Raw genomic sequence first — 12,459 nt, 5'->3', positions numbered from 1 at the left:
AGCGTATGCAGGCTGGCGGTGTGGACACGAATCCTGCAGCATCAAAATAGCATCCCAGAAATAAATCTAGTGGGCAACGTGTATTGATTTACTGCAGGGCAGCACCGCACAAACGTGCAAACCTTAAAGACAGTCAGTCCTGCGAGGGCCGTTACAGCAGCAAACGTCAGTGACACAGTACATAAATCTAAAAGCAGATCAATGTCGATTTTTTTTTTTTTTTTGTTCACCATCACAGGGAAACTAGTCATAAACTAGACTTCATTGCTCTTTAATGCTCTGAAAGTGTCATATTGTTGTTGCATTTTTCTGACGATGAAGGACATATTTAAAAGGTAACACAACAGGACTCCACTCTCAGCCCAGATTTGAAAAATGCAAAAACAAAGGGGGCGGGACTAGGGTGGGCGGCCTGAGCGGGGTAGGTGTGGTTTTATATCTGTGATTGACAGTGAGGTTAGCTTGAGGTAACGTAGTCACTCTTCAAAATGGAGAGTGGTACCGAGGAAAGTGATGCCAGTATCTCCTCAGAACTTTCTGTGGATGTTGAGGATATTCCTAAATGGTGTTAGCATTATAAGCTAATAAAGGCTAACGTATTAAACAAACAATCCAGAGTGACACGTTCATTGAGAATCCATCACCAGGACGGAGTTTGCTGGATTCAATGCCAATTGCACTAAACCACTGTTGTATAACTCCTCTGGAAAGTTGTGCAAGATAGTAGATTTTTGACAACTGAAGGCAAAACACCTACGAGCCATGCTAAAGCTAACACGATAATGACCAAGCGTTACAGAATTTTACAAAATTCAGCTGTAGTACCTCGTTTCAACCTGTTTTTTTTCCCGTTTTTTTCAATTCACTCAATTCAATTCAATGTTGAGTTTACACAGTTCACACATCTAGACACATTTGTCTAGAAATACATTAATAATATCTATATCTGTTTTGGAGATATTCATATTAATCTGATGTATTAGTGAAATTATAATGAGATTGCTAATAGCATACAGTGTTACATGACTTCTCAAACGGCGAAACTCCAACGATTGTTCTGCCTCTCCTGGAGGGCGTTTCAGTTTGGCCACTAGGTGACGATCGTGCTATAGCATTACACCTTATTCCAGAAGAAAAAGAAAGTATGAGAAAAAAACTGTTTTAGACCATAAATGGTTACTTAAAAAAAAATCCTTAAAAAAGTTTGGAGGTTCATGCCTGTGAGTTTATAAAGATTAGGTCGACCTAGCATTAGCATTAGCAGTCCTGTAGGAAACCCCAGAGAATTCAGAAAAAAACGTAAAATATACTTAATTGGGATATATCGTGATATATTTTATATATTGCCCAACACTACTTGAAACAATGGATCAAAAAGTGGGACTTTAAAGGATCCCTTATTGATCTAGAACAGGAGCTTCATATCACCATCAGCACCGCTTTGGTGGAACAGAGCTTGAAGCTGCCGGAAACGATTCTGGATTTAGACTGCGACCAGAGAGCAGGACGCTGTAATCTTACCTTCTTAGAGGTTTTCCTTGTCTGGTTTGTTTCGAGCGCGGTCTAATTATGATGTGTAGAATCTTAATCCCACTATTTTTACCTCAACATTCTCATTCCCTTTATTCCGTAATCTGCTTACACGTGTGTTTCCCCCCAGTTGCATCCAGATGTATTGGATGATACAGAGCAGGGATGAGTTATGGACGTGAATTTGTTCTCAGCACTTAAAAAAAATCACCTCAGCCTTTAAGACATAACGTGTTTTCTGTCGAGGTTCCACGCTTCACTTTGAGCGGTTGAAGCTCTTTTGTCAGCTTTAGTCTTGTTACTTAAATCGTGGCAGAAACTCCAGCCCGCCATGACAAATGAACCCAGTCGGCTCGATGCGTGAGGTGAGCAGAAGAGATCCGAGCTGGAGTGTAGGAGCCATTCGAGTTTCATGGCTCATTGTTCTGAACAGACGAAGAAATGATCCGTGGAGACCTTTTTTCTCCTTGTGGAGGGTGTGGGGGGGTTATATGTGACAGTTCAGCCACAAAGGTGAGTATGTAGAACAGAATGATTTCATATCAGCGCTGTGAGTATCTTCTTTTTTAGCTCATCTGAGGATTTCTGAGCCTTTTTTGCCTCAAAGACCTCCTTGCTTGTGTTGTCACTGCGGCGGGAGTGTCATTTCTGTCTCTCCTGCAGCGTGGTGTCTACGGAATGAGGGGGTGAGCTCCGTGCTTTTAGGGGCGTCCAACACCGACCAGCTGATGGAGAACATCGGAGCGATACAGGTGAGGCTTCAGAAGAAGAAAAATGTGCCCTGCGGCGCGAAACAGCCTGTTCCTGCCCCCGACTGCAGCGCTGTAGCTCAGTGCTGCATGCTCGGCTGCTTTACTGTACCGTGTTAATAAGGTCAGGGGAGTATCTGTCGCCGGGGGGGTTGGAGACGAGCTCCCGGGCTCTTCTCAGTCTGCTGATAAGACGTGCTCTTTAATGGGGTTCTCGGATGACGTCCTTCGCCGCAATAATCAGCATCCCCACTTTCCACTATTTCTATCTCTGCTTTTTTTTTTACATTTTTTTGGCTGCACAACATCCAAAATGCTAAGTTCACATTTCCCAAAGGTCTCTGCTGTTTTCCAATTCTGTAGAATGCCCACCCTAAAATAGGCCACAGCCCCCCTGTGAGCAGGTTCTCGTCTTCCTCGGGAATTCAATTATGATTACTTGTTTAATTCACTGCCTCCATTACAATACCCCTTTTGCAGTCATTGGAGCATTTATTTCCATAATTATTTGTGGAGCAATAAAAAAGTGAAATCATTTATACACTGAAAAATAATTAAAAAGGGATCTAATAAATAAAATTCTACTAAGAGGGCTGGGTTTAAAAAAATCAACTAGTCGAGATGGACGCAGCTTCACGCAGAATTTATTAAACGAGGTCGAAGAAAATCACTAGAAAGTAGTTAAATGATCTCTCCATTAAGTATTTTTTATTAACAAGAAATCTTTTAATAAAATATAAAAATCTAGAAACAAGGAATTTCACACAAGCTTTTAAAAAGGAAAAAATAAGCAAACTTTTAGTCAAATTACTTCAAATTAATTTTTTGCTAATTCTAAGCAATTCGTTTATTTATATATTTTTTTGTTTTTATGTACTTAATTGTAGTAATTACATGATTACATGATTAAAAATGAGTGTATTAAGTGAAAATGGCTCATTTTAGAAAAAAATGGGAATCTTATACAAGTTGGGACATCTTAATACATCATCATTAAATCTAAAACTTATTTTCAGAACAGAAGTCTACAGTAATACTTTATCACAAGATTCCATATCAAGCTTAATTAACACATACACAAACATTGATAATGTGTTTATAGGGTGTTAGGAAGATATGTATTAGCACAATAAGTTAAATAAGTCTTACTAACATACTTAATAAGAATTATTAACATCTAATTTGAGACTATTGTCTGCAAAAGCTATATTAATAAACTTCTTACAAGCTTAACAAATATATTAACGATCTTTGTCAACATTATTTTGAGGGTTTTGGAGCCCCTTACCTAAAGTGTTACCAAATCTACATTTTTGTTTAATGTATTTAGATGTGCCATTAAGATTTATTAAATCAAGAACATTTTTTTCGGTCTTAAATCAAGTTTTTCTGTCATCAAAAGTGGAGCTAAGTGATCCTAATCCCTACCTACTAAAATCTAGTGCCTTGGATTTTAAAACCAATTTGGACACCAGGTTCACGACTTTTTCTGATGTTGAAAACAATGATGGTTTATTACAAAAAATACATTTAAACACTTCTTTTTCACAAAAATTATTTGACTGCAATGCATTGTGGTCTATATTCTCTAATGTAGTGAGCATCGATGCACCCTGATTTTTTGCAATGACTTCTGGGAAATTTTTAGGTCACTCAATTATGGACTTGTAGATTTGGAAAGCACTAGAAAAATGGCGAACGCACTATATAGTGAGTAGGGAAGGAATTCAGACAAAACCTTTGACTCTTTTAATAATAATTTAATAGTAAAAGAGTGACGAACAGGATGAGCAGCTGAAAACAAAATAGACTGAGCAATTAAGAGGATTGAAAACAGCTGTGGAGGATTAACATGAACATGAAGCTCAACCAAAGACATACACATCTATATATATTATCACACTTACTTTGAATGAATGAATGAAATGGTTTATTTCAGGTAATAATACATGAAATAACAAATCACACAATAAATCACAAGTTTGATCCCTTGAAAGGAGTAAAAGGAAACCCCAGGACCCTCACTAATCCTGTGCTGATTTATCAGAAAAACCTTGGAAAGATCATTTAAAACAGCTTAAAACCTGATAAGATATCTTAAATGTCTAAAAAAAAGAAGTTTTAAATCTTTGCATGTATCAACTAATTAGCAGAGTATTCATCTTTTATTGCATATCTGTATTTTACTCTAAAAAAGTAACGTCTGTAAAAAAATATTTCTACAAAAACACTGATTTAGTTGAAAATTATTTTGTTAAAATTACTAATGAGGTTTACAATACACCATAAACATCATTATTTGCATCAGTAATTAAAAATACTGTAGTAGAAAAAGAGATAAAAACATTATTAAGCTCCTCAGAGGAATGCAAATAGAATCTTTGCCAAGCTTTAAGGGAAAAGTGATGAATATGCTCGCTAAATGATAAAACTGATGCTTTGAACTGTTTGAAACAGACACGTCTTTTATGGACGGCAGTAGAATTAATGTTTCTCCCTGACGACAAATGAACTCCGCCCACTCTCCCCGCTTTGTTGATGAGCTGCCAAAACATCAATTCCTTCCTCGTCTGGCAGCTTGAGTCCCGATGAGCGTTATCAGAGACATTCATTACTGTTGTGGAGATGACTGGAGCGCTTTATGACAGACTGTTCATCTCTTTTTTTGTCAATATGAGGGACTTATTCCCCACTGTAAATGATATTTCAACCCGGTTTATCAGTTTTTGTAAACAGGTTTTTACTTTTCAAACGTTTTCCTTTCCTGCTGTAGATGTTTTATTTCCCCCTCCTGCCCTTCTTTAAATGATAAACGCTTTGTAATCGATCGATGACAAATGCAAACCAAATTAGAAAAAAATGTCTCCTGCATTTATCAATTCTGTTTTTTACTTGTAGCTCTTTTTTTTTTTTTTTTACTTTCACAGTTTTTTTAAACAAACGTGACGCCAGACTTTTCTTATCACTAAAATATTTACTCAAGATCCTCTTCCAAGGACACAAAAGCATTCCCTGTGTGTTTGCTGTATTGATAATGGAAGCCAGACTGTCCAAACAAATCAATAAGAACTGGAAACAAAGCAAGTCCCATCATCCTCGGCTTCAGCTGCATTCTGGGTCGAGATATTTCTCTTTCTTTTTATGCTTTTTGTCAGAAAGGTTGTTGAAGACCCACTCCAATGAAAATGGGGTTTTTAACGTGATCTTGTAGCATCTTTTCTTATGATAGAAGACATCTATAAAGAATATTAAGAGGAAAATTGCATTTTTGGGTATTTTTTTTATTCAAATTGTGGTGAATCAGTAAAAAAAAACTATAGTGTACGACTCCGATATTCCTCACCATTTTTGTTGCACATTAATGTTGGGTTGGGGTGTGAGGAGCTGTAAGCTAGTGGGAGAGTGTAAACAAAGGCTATGTCTGAATTATTTCACTATATAGTGCAGGGTTGTCCAGTCCTCGAGGGCCGGCCTCCTTCCATAAACCCTGCCTTAACTGCTGGTGATCACCTGGATCAGGTGTGTTTAGCCAATAAGGAGCTTCAATGGCCGGTTGGTTGGGAAACATGCAGGAAACCGGCCCTCGAGGCCTGACTTTGTTCTCCCCTTCACTATAAAGTGCGTTCGCCATTTTCTAGTTCAATCTGAATCTACAATTCCAAAGTCGAGTGCACTAGAAATTTATTTGCGAAAAACTCACTAAATTAGTGAATATAGACCACAATGCATTGTGTTTGAACATTTTTTTGCAGAAAAAAGTGTTTAAATGTATTTTTTTAATAAACCATAATCATTTTTACTCTTACAATGAAGTGCTATCATAAATAGACACAAAATGCTTGGATTGATTAGATTCTCACTTGAGAAAACTAACTTGTGAAATCAGTGACGTCATGAGTAAAAAATTACAAGAATTATCCACGCACAAATCGGAGTGTGTCTATTTTCTCTCCATAGATGGTTTCTGAATCGCTTTTAAAATCCAGGGATCTAGATAGTTCTGTCGTCATAGTTTGTAGTAGTTAGGGATTAGGGTGGGAATTCTGACATAGCCAAAGGGATGATGGGAAATTACTCCCCACAACTCAGAGGTGAATTTCTAATGAACTCCTGTCGCTCTGCAGAAACTATGTCCTAGAAAATTTCATTTTTTTTTATTAACTCTGGCTGAAAAAAGCATATCTATAATAATAATTAAAAAAAAAAACACTGGAAACGCTTTGAAAATAGCTCAAAAGATGCTCAGAGTGGGATTTTAAACCAAAAATCTGTTTGACTTGAGTCGCGAGTGGATTCTAAGCGAATCTGTTGTGTTCGCAGGTTCTTCCCAAGCTGTCGTCGTCCATCACACACGAGGTGGACAGCATCCTGGGGAACAAGCCGTACAGTAAAAAGGACTACCGCTCCTAACGCGCGGCTTCGGCTTCGGCGCCGCCCCGCCCGGCCTGCAGCCGCAGTCCCCCACCTTTGCCTGATCCTCTGTTTGCTTGAGCTTTTACTGAGTGAGACCCTGGCGCATGAGTCTGGCCCCACCAAGGCCACGCAGGGCACCTCATTTAGAGTTACAAGGATAAGTTGAGAAAAGGGTGGGGGGGGCAGAAGTCACCTCCACAGAGCAAGGACGGGATAAACAAAGAGAGACGGACAGCAGTGAAAGAGGTTAGGGATACGCGCTCATACGTAAATCAGTTATACATTCAATCCTGCTGAACATATGTTAAAAACCATAGAGAATAATTACAACATTTAAAAGAAAAAAAAGAATAAATAAGCACACGCTTGCTTGGCAGCCAGATTTCTATTTTTTGTTTATTTTCTAAAAGGGAATGCAGCTAAAGAGAAGCTCATAGTATGAATAAATGAGAAAATATTGTTGCACATGTACCTTAGCCATGCATTTGTTCCTGAGACGCTGCGTTCGCTGGAACAGGCGTCCAGGTTCCTCTGAGAGTCGTCGACATGACCAGCCCAGTCCGGGCTTCAAATATCAGCACTTTAGTACTGTCAGTATGGGGGGTAGAGAGGATGGTCTTAATGTAGTCTTATCTCACAGCCATTGCACTATAGAATCACGTCGCCTCCCGATGGTTCCGCTCCTCGTCCTCCCTCGGCGTGTCTGTCCAGCCCAACGCTGCCCTCTGCTGGGGAGCCGCAGATCCTCCGCCGCGCCGGAGCTCCAGCTGGGGCAAAAACGTTCATTTAACCCCCCGACAGCCGCAGTCGAGTCCCCCCGCTTCACTGTGTGTCCCTCTGCGCAGGGAGGGATCCCTCCTCACCCGAACCCCCTCCTTGATCAAGTTTTGTTCAAGAATTTTGCCTTATTTTGCAGTTGTGCTTCGGGCTTTGGCGTAGAGGAGCAGCGCGACAGCTCAGGGAATGAAGCCGGCGGTTTCAAGCGGTCAGGAAGTTGTGCTCTGTTGTCTTCTCTCGTGTGTGTGTGTGGGGGGAGCAGTATCTCTTAAGCGTGGCTCGAGCCAAAGATATTTTTCTTTATCTGTATTCATCCTCCGGCGATCACTTCCTGCATTATAGAAAGCATCTTGAAGCATGTGCTGCCCAGCTTCTTACACATCTTTGTACTCCATGTATACCTATATATCTTGACCTAACCAAGCTCTTCTTGCAGTTAAGAAAATAGTCCTTCATATGCAGAAGGCATAGGAACAGCTTTAGGATCGGTAAGGTTCGTTTCCGGCAGCAGAGTATTATTGCAGACTGTGATGCCACCCTGCATCATTCTTTGTCCTTCGGGTGCTCTCTTACTGTGATTTAAGCACAAGTGAATAGCATGTGGAACATCCTCTCAGCATGGACCTTCTTCACCCAGCCTACAGTACCTACGGGACAAGCAGGGTGATGCTTCTCAGCTTACTAACGCGTGTAGATAACCAGTCTGTGCTAAAAGTGGTGGGATAATCAGATGATACTCGTAGGTTACTTTGACGGCAGCAGAATCACTGAAGGTCTGTGCTGCTGCTCCAGAATGTGTGCGAGTACGAAAGGGTTGAATTAATACCCCCTCTCACCCTGTTGTGGTAGTTTCTGTGTGCCTGAAAAAAAATAATCAAACAGGCTTTGTTTGTTTGTGAAGTTCATGCAGGGAGCGGAGAAAAAGTCTGAGATCTCAAAGGAAAATAAGGGGGAAATAAATGAATCTTAAGAAAGGAAACTTGTCTTATTTTAGTCTGATCAAGAAAGCAAAATAACAGTTTGAGAAATCATGTCTTAGAATTCTTGGTAAAAATTGGGAGAATTTTGTGCTCATTTAACCCCTTAATGCCTGAATTCATTTCCATAATAAAATAAATCACGTACATTTTTGGTTTTAAGTAGATACACCATTTAGGTCATTTTAGAGTCGAAGTGGTTTGTCGCATATTTGCAACAACAGGCATTAAGGGGTTAAATAAATTATCTCAAATTTTGAGAATTTTTGCAGTGTAGGGGGGAAAAAATCTCAGTCGTCCTCTGAAATCATTCTGCTGAGGACGACACAAGTCCAGCGCCCAGACCGCAGCCCGGCAGAGTCACCTCGTCTGAATGATCCTGCAGTAATAGAATACACCTGAAGGTTTCTGAACGCACAGACCAGAACTGCAAGTCAGTAACATGCAGACTCACCAAAAACACTGAGGATTTTTAGTTTTCTTAAATCAGAGAAGTCTGGGATAAAGTTCTCAAAGCACCACAGTGTTAGTCAGAAGGCGTTTTCAGAACAAAACCGTTTGTTACAGTTTCACTTCAAATCTATGGAAGCTGAGATGGCCAAACTTGCTTTTTTTTTTGCTCAATTTCTCACAATAACGACACCTGGTGTCTCGCTATCATGAGGAAATACTAGTGCTATGAAAGTTAACGCGTTACAGGAAATATATGCAAACATAATTAATAATAAAGTTTAGGGGGTTTATACAAATATACACCTTGTGTATCAGAAGATTCATAAGCCCCTATTGTAACAGTGACATCTGGACAAGTTAAGAAGAGAATAAATAGTATATTCTTCATTTTGGTCCAACAGGAATTGTTTGCAAACTTAATTTATAAGAAAAAAAAAGTTTAGGTGGTTTATACAAATATACACCTCCTGTGTCAGAAGGTTCATAAGCCTATGTTGCAACAGTGACGTCTGGATGAGTTTAGAAGGGAAAAAAAGTCTTTTTTTTATTTTGGTCCAACAAGAAATGTACCCAAACATAATTATTAACAATAAAATTTAGGGGGTTTATACAAATATACACCTTGTGTATCAGAAGATTCATAAGCCCCTATTGTAACAGTGACATCTGGACAAGTTAAGAAGATAAAAAAAGTGTATTCTTCTTTTTGGTTCAACAGGAAATGTTTGCAAACTTAATTTATAAGAAAAAAAAGTTTCGGTGGTTTATACAAATATACACCTCCTGTGTCAGAAAGTTCATAAGCCTATGCTGCAACGGTGACGTCTGGATGAGTTTAGAAGGAAAAAAGTTTCTTTTTTATTTTGGTCCAACAAGAAATGTACCCAAACATAATTAATAAAAATAAAGTTTAGGGGGTTTATACAAATAAACACCTTGTGTATCAGAAGATTCATAAGCCCCTATTGTAACAGTGATATATGGAAAAGTTAAGAAGAGAATAAAAAGTATATTCTTCTTTTTGGCCCAACAGGAAATGTATGCAAACACAACTGATAAAAATAAAGTTTAGGGAGTTTATACAAATATACAAATCCTGTATCAGAAGATTCACCAGCCCATGTTGCAACAGAGATATTTAGACAAGTTAAGAAGAAATAAAGTATATTCTTTGTTTTCTCTTTATCACAAAATGTGTTTGCTTGTGATAACATCTACTATCATGAGAAAACAGGATTATAAAAAAAGCAAAGTATGTCGTTCTCAGCTTCCAAAAACAATGCACTACTTCTCCAAACCAGCAGCTCCAGCTCTGTTGAGTTAGTCAGATTTAGCAGTCAGAAGTCAGCGGAGGCTCCGCCTCCTCAACGCAGAACGTGTTTCCTAAATGCTCCGTGTTTCCCTTTGACTTGTGACACTGTGCGTTTTGTGAGGACATCTGTGTTTTTTTTTGTTTTGTTCCCAATGTACCGATCCATTCAGAAGATTGTCCGATTATGTGTGTGTTTGGTGTCCTCACCTAAACAGGAGGAAAGAAAAAAAAATGCTTTAAGAGGTCCTGAAACTGACCCACAGGTAGATCCAAGAGAATATATTTTTTTGTGTTTTAGCCGTAGAGTTTAACAACGCCCCCCTGCCCCTTCGAGGTCATGATGCATTTTTCCTGTCAGTGTTGTCTCCACGTTACAGCGAATTAAAAAAAAAAAAAGAAGAAGAAGAAGAAGCAACCTGTTGGTGTTTATGAGGAATGCTGCAGTGCAGTAATGTATGGAGTTCACTCTGAAGACAAACCGTGAGAGTCTGTACATAAACTCTTGACCTTTGTACATATTTCTGGTTGTGATCACCTCTGCCTTTTCTTTTTTTTTCTTTGATTTCCAAATTCTTCTGCAGGCGTTGCTATTTGCACTGTGCTTGAATCTGAAGTTTAGACAGGATGTACAGATTTGATCTTCAATCAAAAGATAAAACTTAAGAATGACGAACCAAACTGGGAGCAGTCTCTTTATTTGTTTGTGAGTGTTTGCCTCGGAACCAGCAGAAAATATAAATATGAAGCACTCAATAAATCAACAAGCAGCTGCTCCTGGCAAGAAATGTATGGTAAAAAAAAAACATCTGTACAGTAAAGCATCATCAGCCTGGAAAAAAACATCCTTATCAACCAGTGAGGCTGTCTGCTTCAAATACAGTACGTTGAAGACAAAATGAACAAAGTGAGTGCAAAACAAAAAAGCTCTCGCTGCACTTATTCCCAGAACAGCCCGGTTCTGATGCAGTTCCCAGAGTCTGCTTCCATCATTCTTCCTCTTCGCTGTCCGAAGCCTTCACTGAAACGTCCCCGTTTCTGTTCTCCTGCTATAATGAGTTGTCATGCGGCGAGCCCCCTCGGCGGCTCCCGTGGGAGTGATGCGGCGGTCCCCCTGAGGAACACACGGAGCGTTGAGTCCAGCTCGCCGCTCACATTCGATCAGGAGCAAATCAGCTGCAAAGCCGAGTGCAGCGTCTGCAGTTCTGCCCTCCGCCGTCAGCACCTTTACTAGTTATTTACTCCCATTTCAACATGTCAGCAAGAAACGTCTCCTCTGCTGTCTGGAGGGAGGAAACTGTCGTGGATGGTGAGGTCTAGCAGGCGGCGCCCGACTCCCTACCTTCTTGACAGGAGGGTCCGATCCAGCTGTGCGGGCAGCGACAGCGGCCGCTGCGAGGATCGCACTGCGCCTGGTTCTGACACGTGCAGGTCTCCGAGCAGTCGGGCCCGAAGAGATCAGCTCTGCAGTCTGACAGGAAACACAAGAGATCACGGTTCAACGCCCAGCTCTGACCTGCGCTTGAAACAGCAGCCCTGATGAAAACAAATCGGAAGATTGAGTCCTTTCCTGAGGTAAAAACATGAGTTAAACGTCTAAAGCACGTGTGTTAAAGTCAAGGCCCGGGGGCCGGATCTGGCCCTCCAGATCATTTTGTTATTATTTTTAAAGGCCCGATGGTATCTTGCACTTATTTTTATTTTTAAAAAATTTTGAAAAAACATTTTTTTATGGAGAGCAAAATATTTAAAGTTATTTAAGGTTGAAGTTGATTTATTCTTAAAAATTGGCATTCTAGCTTTTTGGACTATTTTGGGATTTACTAAGATTTTGTTTGAACTATTTTGGATTTGAGCTAATATTTCAGCTACATACTAGCTGTTTTGGTTAATTTAGGCTTTTTTCATTTTTTTTATTTATTTTGGAGTTAAGCTAATATTTCAGCTAAATGCTAGCTATTTTGGCTAATTTAGGCTTTTTTATTTTGGTTTTTAGGCTGTTTTGGAGTTAAGCTTATATGTCAGCTAAATGCTAGCTGTTTTGGCTAATTTAGGCTTTTTTCTGTTTTTATAGCCAATTTTAAATTTTGCTATTTTTCCAGCTACAGGCTAGCTTTTTTGACTACCCCTAAGTGTTTTGGGTTTTTTTTTGTTTGTTTTTTAAGCTAATTTGGCATTTAGCTAATATTATAGCTCAGTGGTCCCCAACCTTTTTGGGGCTGTGGACCGGTCAGCCAGTGTGGAGCTATTC

General features: G+C 39.5%; 2 protein-coding genes across 6 annotated transcripts in view; one reads left to right on the top strand and one right to left on the bottom strand.

Moving 5' to 3' along the window:
• kcnab2a (potassium voltage-gated channel, shaker-related subfamily, beta member 2 a) overlaps positions 1–8,448 on the top strand; it is a 104,864-nt gene extending 96,416 nt beyond the window's left edge. For all 5 annotated transcript variants that reach the window (XM_024269232.2, XM_024269230.2, XM_024269231.2 and 2 more), the window contains 2 exons: positions 2,194–2,282; positions 6,600–8,448. In XM_024269232.2, coding sequence (XP_024125000.1) covers positions 2,194–2,282; positions 6,600–6,689 — 179 coding nt within the window. In that variant the 3' untranslated portion in view covers positions 6,690–8,448. The remainder of the gene's footprint in view (positions 1–2,193; positions 2,283–6,599) is intronic.
• Positions 8,449–10,890: 2,442 nt separating this feature from the next.
• megf6b (multiple EGF-like-domains 6b) overlaps positions 10,891–12,459 on the bottom strand; it is a 65,608-nt gene continuing 64,039 nt past the window's right edge. The window contains exons 37-38 of the mRNA XM_024269226.2: positions 11,551–11,679; positions 10,891–11,322 (exon numbers count right to left, since the gene is read on the bottom strand). Of these exons, the coding sequence (XP_024124994.1) occupies positions 11,258–11,322; positions 11,551–11,679 (194 nt within the window). The 3' untranslated portion in view covers positions 10,891–11,257. The remainder of the gene's footprint in view (positions 11,323–11,550; positions 11,680–12,459) is intronic.

This window comes from Oryzias melastigma, linkage group LG5, assembly GCF_002922805.2.
Source record: "Oryzias melastigma strain HK-1 linkage group LG5, ASM292280v2, whole genome shotgun sequence".
Classification (NCBI taxonomy): domain Eukaryota; kingdom Metazoa; phylum Chordata; class Actinopteri; order Beloniformes; family Adrianichthyidae; genus Oryzias; species Oryzias melastigma.
Note: the sequence above shows the minus strand (reverse complement) of the source record. Positions and strands in the feature narration are given on the sequence as shown.